The 15,882-nt window shown below is 40.6% G+C and overlaps 1 protein-coding gene across 2 annotated transcripts; it reads right to left on the minus strand.

Annotated features, from left to right (window-relative positions):
• Nucleotides 1-3,108: 3,108 nt before the first annotated feature.
• Nucleotides 3,109-11,504, minus strand: LOC125306543 (metalloreductase STEAP4-like). 2 transcript variants are annotated; one of them, XM_048261960.1, is made up of 5 exons: nucleotides 11,326-11,504; nucleotides 10,043-10,499; nucleotides 5,983-6,510; nucleotides 4,216-4,380; nucleotides 3,109-3,758 (listed from the first exon to the last, which is right to left on the minus strand). In XM_048261960.1, the coding sequence occupies exons 2-5, from the start codon at nucleotides 10,496-10,498 to the stop codon at nucleotides 3,483-3,485; spliced, it is 1,425 nt and encodes a 474-aa protein (XP_048117917.1). In that variant the 5' UTR covers nucleotide 10,499; nucleotides 11,326-11,504; the 3' UTR covers nucleotides 3,109-3,482. The 2 variants fall into 2 exon arrangements, with proteins under 2 accessions (XP_048117917.1, XP_048117916.1); XM_048261959.1 differs by having other exon boundaries at nucleotides 11,310-11,503.
• Between the last annotated feature and the right edge of the window lie 4,378 nt (nucleotides 11,505-15,882).

Below are 15,882 nucleotides of genomic sequence, written 5' to 3' on the forward strand. Positions count from 1 at the left end.
CAGTGGTGGTGCTTGTGTTCCTTCCTTAGTCAGAATGGAGGTCCCTAGGTCACAATCCTGGCCTACAATAACGGATCTGCCTGTGCACAGAAACACTCCAGAGGAAGCTGAAAACAGAGTGTTGCTGCAGAGATGAGAGATTAGAAAGAGAAATTACACAACGATTCCGTTATATTTATTTCAAGACGACAGGGCAAGTGTTTCCTGCAGACAGTGGGAGAGAAAACTTACACCAAAGTTCTTTATTTCTTTCATTTTTTTGTACAAAGCCTTACAAGTTTTAAAGGTCTTTAGAGTAACTTCTATAAATTGATGTGAAAATGGAGAATCATTACCCAAAGGCACTATGAAATGAACATCAAGCTTTAAATGCTAAGTCATTAAACATTAGGCACTGACATAAAGCTTTGCACTTACAGTAAAGGTGGATTTCGTCCAGGTGTGACCTTCCTGAAAGGCCAGCCTGAACAGAAACCCTTGGGTCTTAATAAGAACTTAGTGACCTTCTCTTTTACTCCTTTAATAGAAGGTTACGTAAAATGGCTCCATGGTCAGAGAAAGCTCATTCATCTGTCTTGTTCATTTGAGGTGTTCTTCTTCATGTTATCCACATTTGTAAATTACTGGACTAAACCTGACCCCTCGTTGTGTACATGGTGCATTCCTCCCCTGTACCTTCGCATGTCTGTGGGCATCCCCTGCACAACAGCTCATTGAAGGTCGGAGGTTGGCCAACATGTAGACCTTAAATTCTTCTATTTCTAGCGCCCCCCATCATCAACTTCACCAAGCCCATAACCACTCACTCAAGGTGCACTCACCCCCCCCCCCCCAATAAAAAAATAAAATGTAACATTATACTAGTACTTTAATCGCCCTTATCTTCAGTTGAGATGTTCTAAACTGCACCAAATTGCATTTATAGGACTATCCTGACACCCTTTGGGGTTATGCTAAGTTTCGTGAAATTTCATCATGGGGGCATAAAATAAATTAATTGATGTGTACATTTAGTGACTGTACACCCATTGGCCTGTAGATGGCGGTGTTGGGCGAAGGATTGCCAATGATGAAATGTGCTTATTACATTTCTACAGGGCAGGACTGTCTATCTCTCTCTCTCTCTCTCTCACTCTCTCTCTCACTTTCTCTCTCTCACACACACACACACACATACATAAAGCGCATTTAAAGATGAGTTTTTTTTTTTTTTAATGTAACCAGTCACCAGCATTCAAAAACGGAATATGCGATTATATTTCACAACTTTGTTAAGTACCTTGACTGGGAAAGCAAGCCGCAGACAGATCAGGGGATTCACTTCCCTGTTTGCAGATCAGGGGATTCACCTGAAGTTTACCCGACTGCTGTTCCCACTGTTCATTCTCATGAAGTTTCATGAAAAAGTTTCCGTTTTTCATGCCCTAAATGGTAATTCGCCCTTGAGCAAGGCACCTAACCCCTCACTGCTCCCCGAGTGCCACTGTTGTTGCAGGCAGCTCACTGCGCCGGGATTAGTGTGTGCTTCACCTCACTGTGTGTTCACTGTGTGCTGAGTGTGTTTCACTAATTCACGGATTGGGTTAAATGCAGAGACCAAATTTCCCTCACGGGATCAAAAGAGTATATATACTTATACTTATACTATAACTGAACTGTACTTCGAAAAAACTGCAGTTTTTTTTGTAAGGGGATATGTACAGCAAGCATCAAAAGCAGCCCAGACCCTAAACTGGGCATTTATAGCTGTGAAGGTCCTTTATGGGGGAAAACACTATATTTGGTTGACATCCAAAATGGGGTGGGATGATTGTATTGGGAACACTGAGGTGTAAAATAATTTATCACCCAGAGAGAAGAAATACACCTTTCTGATTGGCTGGCAGCGTGGCTTTTATTTCTGAATAACGGGACACCTATGAAGTAGATCTGGGAAAAAAAAGTTTAATCGCCGTTCCATATCAATGCTTATGAATGGTAACTATAACAACAATAGCAGGACGACGGTTGAGCCTGGAGGCAGGCTTTGCAACAATGGAATCAACTGTAAACAAGCTAACTGTCCATGCTATCGCTGCTATAGGGCCAACGGAAATTGTACAACAAGAACTAGTGAGCTTCTTTTTAAACAGAACCACGTGTTTCCTTTGCTTTACAGTGGCAACCGGGAAACTGGCGAGGTGTGTCCAGTTATACGAAATGAATGGACTCGGGCGGAGGCAACCCTCATTTGGCCCTCAGTGTTCAGGTAGGAGGGTCCCTTGCCTATAAGGCCCCATGGAGGCTCTGGCTAGTTCTGCTTTTTTCCAACTGCATTTTTTGACGTTTGCAGGTGTTGCTGCTTCTGTTTTTTATCACAAAAAGTTTCGGTCTCGTCTTCCCCTCTCGTCGCTGATTGGCCTGACGTTTCTCTTGTCTGAGGGAAACGGTTATGAACTATGGTGTTCCAGACTAACCTGACCCTAGCCAGATGAATGTCGTTCCGCTTAGCTCCGCCTAGCTTCACTCACATCCATCTGGGACCTCTTCCATTGAGAGTGATTTCTCCAACCAACTTTATGGTTTAGCCAATCAGGACGCAGGGCGGGAGTTTCATAGATGTGACATAGCGTAGAAGCGACTGTGAGTCTGTTATTAGCGTCACAGGTTGGCTTCGATGTGAGTGGTTGAAGTAGCACGTCAATAGATGACGGACAAGTGGCTTATTCAATCATATGCAAGCATTTTTTGATTAGGCCCAGCCTTCTGAAGCAACACTTCAATGGATCGGTTCCAGATGGATGAGTGGAGCTAGGCGGAGCGAAATTCATCTGGCTATTGCCAGGTTAGTTCCAGACTAGATCTGAGGGAAAAGGTTATGAACTATGGTGTTCCAGACTAGATCTGAGGGAAACGGTTATGAACTATGGTGTTCCAGACTAGATCTCCCTGAAAGAAGATCTAGGTGGGCGGGGCCAGGCTAGCATTTTGTTGCCCCATTCCCACTGGTAGGAAAGTATCAAATTCAAAAAGAACATACTGTATATTTTCTATTTTTCCAATTTTTAGCATTTGATGTTGTTTAAGTCGTTTTTGCAGTTAAATATTATGGTTTTACAAGAATTATAGATTATCACATTCTGTTTTTATTTGCGTTTTACACAGTGTTCCAACTTTTTCTGATTTGGGGTTGTACATCAATCAACCAAGTTATTGTGAGTCATTGTGAGTTATTGTTTTGAATGGGTTATTGTCTGAAAATCCACTTCCTCGTGTTTATATAGGCATCTTGTCATGCACTCCATAAACATCAACATTTTGCATATGCATATTCTTTTGACTATATGGTACAATCACAAGTATGTCTTAAGTTATTAAATGCAGTAAATTTAGTTCACTGATCTGCATCATAATAGGAACACTTTTTTGGTATGACACTGCAGGTGCATTAAACTACAGTTGTATAAGTTACATTCATTGGCAATACAATGGTCAGTTTAATGTCAAAGAGTTGTTCCTCTCTCCAGGAATGCATCCATTTTGCTGCTTTGCACCTTGGTCGGCCTCTCCCAACCATTCCGGATCAGAGTGATTCTGTGGTCAATGCAGGGGATGGACAAGATCAGCTTCAAAATCAGCACAATGCAGGGGACCACCAGGCACAGCATAAACCCAGGAGGGGTAAACCACTTGTAGGTGGACGGCTTCAGAAACTTGTTCCATCCGTAGAGGAGGCAGTGAGTAGTGCACACTGTCAGGGTGAGGTAGCCTAGTTTAGACTGTGAAGAAGAGAGTAAACACCAGGGTAAGGATAGTTTCTTATTTACACACACACACACACACACACACGCACACACACACACACTCACACACACACACACACACGCACGCACGCACGCACGCACGCATCACACACACACACACGCACGCACGCACGCACGCACGCACGCACGCACACACACACACCCCACCACTACCAAAATGTTTAGCAACAATTATGACACCATTTTCCATGTACGGCTTGTTAGAGGTAAACGTTGAGAAATTCCTGATAATGCTATTGACCAGCTGGTGGAGAAAAACATGTTAGCCTTTACCATGAAGGATGCAGAAGTGCAAATGTTAAAGCAATCACTTGATTCTAGTGTATGTGTAACAATATATATTTCCTGCTGATGTGGATGCACACACACACACACACACACACACACACACACATGCAAATTGTAGGCCTACCTGTACGAAGTGGAACTCCCTCCAGTTGAGTGCATTACTAACTGAGGGGAGAGAGGTGATCCCCAGCAGCAGAAACATGGCGAAGCCCAGAACGCCCAGAGACAGGAAGGCATCTGTCGCCCAGGCCTCAGCATTGTCAAAGGGCACCGATTGGTTCTTCTTGATCTGAAACAGGACAGTTGGAGACGACAGTCAGCTAGTGTTGACAGCCCTAGATGGGAAATGCTGACGTCAGTGAATAAAAGTCCGGTAACACTTTACTTGACGGGTGAGTTCATAACACATTCATAGCAGCTGTCATAAACTGCACATAAAGCATTCATGACTGTTTCATGAGACATGACTCAACATTTATACCAAACCTTTCATGAATGTGGAAGACAGAACGACGATAACTTGTCAAAATTAAAGTCCAAAGTCGCAAAACAGCCGTTTTTGGTCCAAACCTCTTAGGCTACCTGATCATGTCACATCTGAGTCAATGGGCTACTCCAGTGCCAAAAAGAGAGAACATGGTCAAGCAAATAATTTTTGCTTCATAAAAATGTATTTGTTTTATGATGTAACCTTTGCAGATGATTTTTCATCTTTTGCTACTGGGAATGTCCAACCGTTCCAGGTTACACAAATACGGGTCAGCTGAATGTAGGCTAGTTTACCTCCCAGTGTTAAACTCAGTGATTACGAATACTTCACAACTTGTATAGTAAAGTGACATTCGATGTAGACTTCATAAGATATTCATGAAATATTTACAAAGGCTGGAGAGATTAAATTAATGGTATCCAGGTTACACAAATACGATGTTGGACTTTTATTTTGACAAATTGTTGTCGTTCTGTCTTCCACATTCATGAAAGGTTTGGTATAAATGTTGAGTCATGTCTCATGAAACAGTCATGAATGCTTTATGTGCAGTTTATGACAGCTGCTATGAATGTGTTATGAACTCACGCGTCAAGTAAAGTGTTACCAAAAGTCCTACTATTATACCTGAAGACTTAAAAGAGGTCATTACCGGTAGTAATTTAGCTAATATCTTAGGCTGAACATGGTAGAGCTTTTACTTTTTGAAGCTGAGTTTTTAATCTTGACAATTACCTTTTAAATATTTTGGGGTGTCTTTTTTGTCATGGGGAATTGAAAGGAAGAAAATAGCCCCAAACATGGAGACATGTCGGGCTATCCTCACTTGAAAGAGAGAACAGGCCCACAGCGCCTCTCATGTGGAATGAGAAGTACGTTGGGCCGTTCTTCTGTTGATCGCGTGAACAATAGACACGCTGGTGAAGAGTTCACTGGTAACTCTTATTATTACAAACTCAATTAATCTGACTCCATTTAATTCATAATTTGTATCACCATTCAATTACCAAGTTACTAGTTTATCAGTTATGGAAGAGCATGGCATGGCATAGGCTACTACAAGAATTGAAGTATACGATTGGTAGGCATGGTGTAGTTGGTAGTGTGCACTATGCACAGATACATTACATTGTAATGAAACCATGATCAGACTGTTGCCCACATTACAAGTATTAATTCAAGACCAAACATAAATGTATTATTCTTACAACACACATTTACAGAGATTGACAGTGATTTCAGAGGTAACCATTACTGTATGATAATTAGCTTGGCCTAGAATCTTGTGGGGTTAGGAATTTCCTTTGTGGGGTAGACCTGCAATAGGCATTCTTTAGAAAAGCAAAAGGTTTAGCTAAAAGGCTGGTCCTTACAGTATTTAATTACATTGAGATGTCATACCTGTGTTATGACCTCTGTGTCACTTGTGTGAATGACATTGTATCTGATGGAGATGATAAATGTGTAGACCACATGAAGAACAGCAGAGAACAAGGCCAACAGTCCCAGCTGCTTCCTGCACAGCATCCAGCGATCCAGCCAATCAGGGAAGCGCTTGTACTTGGTGCCGTTATACAGCTGCAAGATGGCCGCCACTGCTCCTGGCAGGTAACACAAAGACAGCATTACCAGGGCAACAATGGGGAAGACCTTATTGGCCAGGGTGATCATGATGCGATAGGAAATGTCCTGTCCCTTCTCGGCGTACGCGTAGATGACGTCGCGGATGAGCAGGTAGAAGAAGAAGAAGGCGGTCAGCCCCGTGGCGACCCAGAGCGGGAGCCTCCAGTTGGGGAAGAGCTGCAGGGGGATGTCCTCCAACTCCCCAGCAGCACCAAGGGAGCCCCTGTCCTGGGCACTCAGCCCCAGACTGTGGGCAATGTCCACTACTGCTTGCTTAGCTTTAGGGTCATCCCCGCACACCAACACCTGCGAGAGAGAGAGACGTTTTGCTGATGGCCCAGTGATACTGCCAAGTGTATTGACTTCATAGCCTTGGTGCTATTCACTCATAGGGGTTACCAATAGGGTTGCCAACTTTCTGATATGATAATAAGGAACGGGGGTGGGGGGTCTACACATTCCATACACCGGCTTCCACTTCAGTTATTATACAAGTGGGGGCATTCACAAACACACACACACACACACGTGTATACCAGTATCAAGAAAATGTGAGCATGTTTACTGTTGTGCTGTCATTTTAATTTGTGTAAAACGAGCACACGATTTAGCCAAATGGCCGTACTATAAAATTACTATATCACACAAAAAAACATCTTGTGAACATTATAATAAGCAGCTCCAGAAGCACAACTCTGAGTTTGGTGGAGGCTTATATTTTCTCTGGCTTGTTTCTGTCTCAGCAGCAAGTAGGCTAGCCCGAATGCACTGTAAAACTCAGAACAAGACATTTCATCTCACGCTGCTATCAGCGTAATACAGCCTACGTGATTCACAGTGGCTCAAACGGAAAGTGCATTCTCTGTTGGGATAGTGATGACAGACAAACCGAGAGGTATGAAAGGCCCTTTATTTCATACAAATTGTGCAGTCTTCGTTCATAGTGTAATTTATAATACTGCTCTGTCATGTATTTGCACTGAGTTGATTCTCAGAAATACGGACCAAAATGCGTTCCATATCAGTTCAATATGAAACACATTTTTTTCCTTTCATATATATTCCATTCCATTTTTACGGAATGGTTGCCAAGCCTAGTTACCAAGTCACATACTCAAGGACCAAAACGATAAATGTCCCTAATTTCCTGCTCATCAAATCAGACCATAATGTTAGATGAAAATGATAAGCATTTTATGCTTTATTGAAGTACATTGTGACCTCTACAATTGATACAATAAAACTGTAAAAGGGCGGTGGTAGTGTAGCGGCTACAGAGCTAGGCTAGCTTGCGGTAGCCTGACAAGTTGTGGGCTCCATTTTCGGCTTCCACTGTGGTGCACTTGAGCTCTGGGGACAATAATCCTTGTAATGAAAGTGACGTATGTCAGTCGCTGTGTGGATAAATCAAAAGTGTCTGCTAAATTAATAAATGTAAAAGTGGCACAGACTGGAAAACATAGGTGTCCCGTGGCCTATGATGTGAGTTTGTTTCTTCCATGAGATAAAAGGTAGACCTTCCCTTTTGTCAAAAATTAAATGCTCTGAAGTTTGATCAGAAAATAAAATAAATCATCTTTTAGCCTAAAAGACAGTGTCAGACTCGTAATTCCACGCATTAAATAGTAAGGCATTTGTATTCAGTTGTGGATGAGGTAAGCTACATGGCGTTCCATTGTCAGAGGCAAAATGCACTTTCAAACACAAAGTACAAAGTTCTACTAGGGGGTGACAAAGGCACCTCACTGTGAGGAGGAGCTAAAGACGCCATTACTCTAGCTGACAGGGTCCATCAAATGCAATTTTCTGTAGTGTCTGGGTTTTCTATGTGAGGTGCAGATAAGTCACGTTGAGTCAGCTGAACAAATGAAAAGAAAAACAGGCAGTGTGTGTGTGTGTGTGTGTGTGTGTGTGTGTGTGTGTGTGTGTGTGTGTGTGTTTGTGTGTGCATGCGTACAGTATCTGAGTGTTTATGTGAGTTTGCCTACATAGAGAGGTCTAATACCTATTGTCTTCTAAATCATTTAACCCTATGAGCCCGATTTACGCACTGTGCGTGAAAAAGTCACACCCCTCCTTCTCTGTTAAATGCAAGTTTGATCAATGCAAAGTCATGTATTAGAGGTAACGCTGTGAGCAGACATGGGCAGTATTTCAATTATATGTATTTAAAATACGTATTTAATTACTTTAGCGTATTTTGTCATTTGTATTTTACAGGATTGGAAAAACTCAAATGTAGTTTGTAACAAAATACTTTGAGGGATTGTATTTGAGTATTTCAACTACTTAAATACTTCTCAAATAAGCCAAAATGTCATCACTCAATCAAATAAACTACCCGCTATAACCATGACAACAGGCAATGCTTATCATAAAGCCAAAGGCCAGAATCTTGGTGAATCTGGTTTTAAGAATAGGCTGGGTGCCTGCAGATATCCTTTGGGCAATTCCCTATATTCAACTGTAAAGTTGACCTAAACATTTCCTCACCTTTTTGGAAGAAAAGCATGAAATGTTTACCCATTTTCCATTTTTCTTGCTGTGGTATGCCACATTGTGTCCAACTAAAAAGTGTTAGATCCAACTCTCTTCTATTACGATCCCCTCTGAACATGTGTAAATTTGAAAAAAATTAAAAGAAAAGTCAATTGTGGGAGCCAAAATGGTCAACTTTATCACCCTTCTGTAAGGACAACATGGGGTGTAAGCCCAATTTGTTTGTTTATGTCAATTTTTGTCACCCTGTAGACAACTTAAAGCCCCTTAGAACCCCTTAGAACATGTCAGGAAGTTGAAAGAAATTAAAAAAGTAACTAGGAGCTTGAATTGTCAGGTGTGTTAAGCGCTACAAGACTAAAATTTGAAAATGATACAGATAAGATACTGAGGGAAAATATTAGGACCACAGCCTTTGACCCCATGACCTTGAGTACCTAATAGCTGATGTTCATTCTTACTACAGGACAGTATTAAAACTTGGATTTGGCATGAGGAGTTATGTAAAAGGAGTAACATCCGCATTTACTACAGGACAGTATTAAAACTTGGATTTGACGTGAGGATTTATGTAAAAGGAGTAACATCCACTGGTGTCCTGATGCAGAAATAACGGAGGAGACGGAGACTAAGACCTCCCGGAGTGGAATTCTCTCCCAAGTTAATTCATTCCGTATATTGGGACACCTTATATGTTGTTATTCTGTTTATCCCTCATGTTGCCAGTAGGCATGCATTTATAGCACAACAAGGTTCAATTTGTTGTACTACTTTCATTGGTTACGGAAAATTATGGTGGGTAGTTTGCTTTGTTACAGTTGATTCCACTGTTGCGAAGCCTGCTTGTCAGTTCAATAATTGTTTACATTTGGATGGTGATTACATTTTTTACCAGGTCTATTTCATAGGTGCCCCAATGTACAGTATAGAATTAATAGCCCCCTGCCAGCCAATCAAAAATAGTATTTCTTGTCTCTTGGGGATACATTTTCAATAATATGCCTTGTTAGTATACCATGATTATTGTGTGGGTATTTTTGTATTTCCAAATTACTAATTACTTGTATTTTAATTAAATACATTTTTCACATCAGTATTTTGTATTTTATTTTGTTACATTTCATGAGCCAGTATGTGTAATTTGTAACAAAATAGTTTTTGATGTATTTGTGCCCACCTCTGGCTGTGAGCAGACAATCGTGCTATAAGCGGCCATAGACAAGCGGCTCTGAGAGCAGTTGGACCCGGAAAAAGTATTAGCGGCACATTATTGCACCACAACTTAACAACTGGATAAGAATAGAATTATTTAGGTCTATGTGATGTCACTTCCCCTCACCTGTCGGCTGGCGTCCAGCGCCCCTGACTGCAGGGCCCAGGCTGACACTGTGTTGAAGCCTTTCACCACAGACGCTCCCGGCACCAGGCTGCTCAGGTACTCAGCGTTGGATTGTGGGAACTGGCCCCTTTTCAGGTTGTTGCTGATGTCCACCAGCACCTTGCCCTCCAGAGCAGGGGTCAGCGAGGTCAGGAAGTGATAGTAATTGCGCTGCACGGCTATAAAGATTACCTGAGTCATCTGAGCTGCCTCTGTGTGGGTCATGACCTTTGAACCCTTGGGCACCAGTGCCGAGTTCTTGGGGTCACGTGACCCAAACACGACCTCATATCCTGCCTGGAGCAGACGAAGCCCCAGAGAGCGTCCAAAGTCTCCTGTGCCAAAGATGCCCACCGTCCCCTGCTTACGCTCCCCAGCAAGAGACGTCATGGCAACAGAATCAGACTTCATGGACATACTGACACACACACACACACACACACACACACACACACACACACACACACACATATATTCAACTTAGTATCACACATTCCTCAGTAGGTCAAAATGTTAAACTTACTCAGTATGTAAACACATTTTTCTTTTCAAGTGGCAGAAATGGGCTTCCATAGAGAATTGGAATTTTTACACTTCACAGTTTCTATAATTTGAGTAAATCTTGTAGAAAATATGCCCTTGTCCAATATGCTGAACCCCTGTTTCTCTCCATCAGAAAACCATTTGAAATAGTCAAATATTTTCTTTGTGTTTATAAAAGCAGTAGTGAAAATGAGCAGTGCAAAATATTACAGTTTCCACTTGTACTGTACTTCAGGCCATCCAGACGATACCTTGAATATTTCAGTAAATATCCTACATCGGGCAAGAATGGGGCAACATTTCATTCCCAAAACTCTAGCAACTGGTCTCCTCAGTTCCTAAACATTTACTGTAATGTTGATAAATGAGGAGGTGACATTGCTGGCATCAAATTCAAAATGAACATATATTTTCCAAAGAAAAAACAATAGAATTCATCTCCTTCAACAGTTGATATTTTGTCTTTGAATTATTCTCAATCAGTTGATATTTTATCTTTGAATTATTCTCAATCAAATAGCTTTAACGTGATTCTGTAGTTATTCATATTCTACACATAATATCTTTTGAATTAGTGTTAGCGTAGTTCAATCAATAGTTATTATAATAGTATCTGTTAAATACAACTATAAACTAAGGTTGTGAATTTAACTAGCAAATTTACTTTATAGTCAAAAAGACTTACAGTGTGTTCAGTGTACCTAGATTGGAGTCCTTTTGTGGTTACCGTAATCCAACTTAAGACGTTCTCTAGCTCTAAACTTCACACCGATCTGCATTTATATGACAAGCCACCGGCAGTGTTTGGATCCTAATTACTGAGAGTCGGTGCTTGAGCTTGCAGACATTTTCACGGTGTTGTATTTGTTGTATTTCATGGTGTTGTAAACTGAGCATATTGCACGTGGTTATTGTTTTCTGATAACTATGTAAGTGTGTGTGTGTGTGTGTGCAGGCGTGACAAAGTGATAAAAGGCTATTCCCATTACATTTACAATGTTGCCTGTGTAAAATTAGATAATAAGAGGGCAGAGTCCAGTGTTTATATATTTATGAATGTTGAATGTTGCTGCTCCATATAAATTTTACATGATCAGACCAAAGCATCAAAAATACTGCCTACTGCAACAGTGCAATCTCAACCTGGCAGTAAGTAGCCTCACTTTGCATTCATTGTGGGATATTTGTGTATTGCTATGTTGCCAGATGTTTCTTGAAACACACATAAACACATGTGTGATGTGATTCTTTTTATTATTTTGATAGTAAGAAGTTTTTTCTATGTCATTCACTTTATAAAAAACACAGACAAACAAACTTAAAAACGTTCTGCTAAGACGTGATTTTACATATAGAATAAGAATACCAGCAGAATGTAGAATATATTGTTTGTGTGTTGGCTTAATTTTCACTTTTTCCTTTTAGAGTTTTAGTTTATTATTATTTAACATTTATCTATTTTAGAGGCCCTTATTTTCTAAGATTACCAATTTTTATAAGTTATTTTTTATTGAATTTTTTTGCGCAGATACAAGTTATACACTTTCAAATTTCATTGTACGTTGTACACATGCAATGACAATAAAGATATTCATTCATTCATTCATTCATTCATTCATTATGTAAAATACTATATTTCTGACCTACAATTGACTCCTCAGAGTACAGTGGCATTTATTATGTTTGAGTTTGTCATGGATTTGCCCATGCAAGCATTTCACCGTTCTGCATAGTCTCTCTGACAGCAGAGCATCAGAGATTCATCGGTTTCAATAGAGACATGAGAACTTCCTGTCATCATACATATTACTATCCACACAATATTCAGATAGACAGCATATTAAGGTATTTCAAATGTATTATTATTATTATTAGTAGTAGTAGTAGTAGTAGTAGTATTAAATGTGGTTATTGGTCAAACCTTACACCATATTACAGACAGTATGGGAATTGACAGCAAATAGACAGTTTGACATTTTTCTTATTTTTAAATAGTTAACCCCACAAACAGGAAACATATTCAAATGCATATCAATAATCCATCGGGCACCCAGAGGAGAAGCAGTACAGTGGGACAGGCCTCAGAGCGACAGGCCTGAACAAAAATAAACAAACCCTTTAGTCCGAGCGAATTAGCTCAAAAAGGGGTCTAAGGTGGCACTAAATACAGAGAAGCTTGGTATCGCTGGAATCGTTATTTTCTGTAGATTATGAATTTAACGTGCTTACAGTACCAATCCTTTCTGGAAAAAAGATCCTATGAATAGCAGGTCATTGTAAATCAGCTAGACCATATGTACTGTGTAAGGGAATAGCCATGTATTGCTGCATTTATTGTCAGCAAGTCATTGTAAATCAGCAGACTAGCTGTCGGAGCAAAGGGCAGATGAACACCAGCTAGACCATATGTATAAGGAAGGGAAAATAACCATATATGGCCGAGGAAGGGAAATAAATGTTCCAGACAGACCAAGTATGGCCTACAGGGTTCTAAATTAACACCCGCCAACCCGCCAAATGCGGATTAAAATTCATTTTGGCGGGTGTTAATAAAAATGTACTAGCCAGTTTGGCCGGTGATGCATGAGGCATTACATGATACATAAGGCTCTGTTCTTGGTCATTTGTGGCAGTACTTCCTACATTTCTCATAAACACTGTGCCGTAATGCTATGTGATGACATTTCATACGCCCATTGGCTCCGCGCAGTTTGCAGTCGTGCAGTTGAAGACCTCTGTCTTTGTGGTCTCCTTTGGGTCTTTGGTTCCAGAGTAAAAACAAAACATATTTCCCACACAATTTATACATTGGAGTTGAGTATCAGTATTTATTCATGTGCAACAGTCTAGATTTCATTACTCGGACTGATTGCTATGGATGGAATAGCGCTTGAAGATGAAAATGGAATTTCAGAAAATCTTTGTGTTATCTGCCAAGGTGGAGGTGAGCTAAGATCTTGCAGCAGTGGCTTGGAATTATTAATTGATTACAGTATTGCAATAGATGACAACAGCATTGGCAACAACACATCCATGGGTGTTTAAGATGTTCGATGAAGTTACTTTACAATTCGACGAAGCAACTGATTTGGGCAGGTCTATGGTTAGATCTTGTGATTGAGCAAGTGATGTAAAATGTAAATCAGGTTTCTAGGCCAAGTATACTTGCGCATACAAGGAATTTGGTCTCTGCATTTATCCCATCTGTGAATTAGTGAACACACAGTGAGGTGAAGCACACACTAACTCGGAGCAGTGAGCTGCCTTGCAATAGCGGTGCTCAGGGAGCAGTGAGGGGTTAGGTGCCTTGCTCAAGGGCACTTTAGCCATTCCCACTGGTCGGGGATCGAACCAGCAACCCTTCGGTTCTAAGCCTGAAGCCCTAACCAGTAGGCCACGACTGCCCCAAATGATGATGCGTTCAGTTAGGAGTAGGGGTGGACTCACCACAGGAAGAGGCATGACTGAGACTGTGATTGCCACATGGATACACAGCATGCACAGATGTGGAGATGTGCTTAGGGTTGCCAAATTTCTCAACCCCAAAATGAGGGACACTCCCCATACCCCCCCCTCCAAATTATTTTTTGTATATTATTAAAATGGTAATAATGACAAAGTAATTTTGTTTTAAAATATACATTTCTTAAGAAATACTACCAATTTGATGCTGCTTAACTCATTTACAAATGGTGCACTGTCACTTTAAGAGCATTGTCTACACCAGTGGTTCTCAAATGGGGGTACCCCTGGGGGTACGTAAAGGCACTCCAGGGGGTACGTGAGATTTTAAAATATACATATATTTAAAGTAGAATCCATGCAAAAATACTTTAAAAACAATTATTTAATAAATATTTCAGGAAAATATAAGTTCATAAAATGAATTTTATATTTCACTAGGCTATTCAATTTCATTATCCTAAAAACCCACAGTCCCCCCCATACCAGGATGGTTCGACCCACCCTGTCACATGTCAAAACTCAAATGATGGAGCCGTGGTTGAAGCATAGCGGTAATTCTTGTAATTAAGTCTTTTTTTCTCAACTAAAAATGCTTTGCGCTGGTTAGGGGGTACTTGGCTGAAAAAATATTTCACAGGGGGTACATCACTGAAAAAAGGTTGAGAACTACTGGTCTACACGGTAGGCCTACTCATAATATTTTGCCAGCTCCTTTCAAATATAGCCTATGGCTAGTCCACAAACTCAAACATTGTTTGTGCCACAATTATGGCACAATATTAACAATGATAAGCATACTGTTAAGTTGGTATAAACAACCTTCATTCCTTTGGAAATAGAAGCATGTAATGACATGATGCTAGCTAGATATTTTCTGTTTGCAATTAAAAGTGAATTATGAACCTGGTAGCCACCTAGCTATCTGAGTGGAATGTGTTTCAATTGGTATATCATGTGCTTCATGTAAATGCTTAGTTTAAGGGAAGCAGATTATTGAAGATTTCAAGACTCACCAATTCCATTACACAAAGGCAAAGGCCACTCTTCATATTCTATCACAGTCCAAATGACAGTGCGCACGGAGCCCCCGAAGTGACATGAAAGAAAAGAAAGAAAGAAAAAAAAAGGGGGAAAAGCATGTACTGGGGACAAACACTGACTATAGAATTGCTAGATCTTGACTTTGATTTGCTAGATCTTGACTTTGAATTGCTAGATCTTGACTTTGAATTGCTAGATCTTGACTTTGATTTGCTAGATCTTGACTTGAATTGCTAGATCTTGACTTTGATTTGCTAGATCTTGATCTTGACTTTGAATTGCGAGATCTTGACTTTGATTTGCGAGATCTTGACTTTGAATTGCGAGATCTTGACTTTGATTTGCTAGATCTTGACTTTGAATTGCTAGATCTTGACTTTGATTTGCTAGATCTTGACTTGAATTGCTAGATCTTGACTTTGATTTGCTAGATCTTGATCTTGACTTTGAATTGCGAGATCTTGACTTTGATTTGCGAGATCTTGACTTTGAATTGCAAGATCTTGACTTTGTTTTGCGAGATCTCAAGTTTCATTTGCAATAGCCTATGAGAACCACTAGGCCTACAGCTGTCTCTGAGAGCTTATGGCCACTGAAATTAGGTTGCAGCTCCTTATATTACCAGCATGAGGCGAAATAATGGGCACTGGCTGCGCGCAAAGGCTAGGTTTTGGTGTCAGTGTCAGTGAAAGCAGGCGTTACATTACGTTCAGGGGTGGCCATACATCCGGATTTAGGTCGGATAGTCGCTT

Source organism: Alosa alosa, chromosome 13 (assembly GCF_017589495.1).
Source record: "Alosa alosa isolate M-15738 ecotype Scorff River chromosome 13, AALO_Geno_1.1, whole genome shotgun sequence".
NCBI classification, from domain to species: Eukaryota; Metazoa; Chordata; class Actinopteri; order Clupeiformes; family Clupeidae; genus Alosa; species Alosa alosa.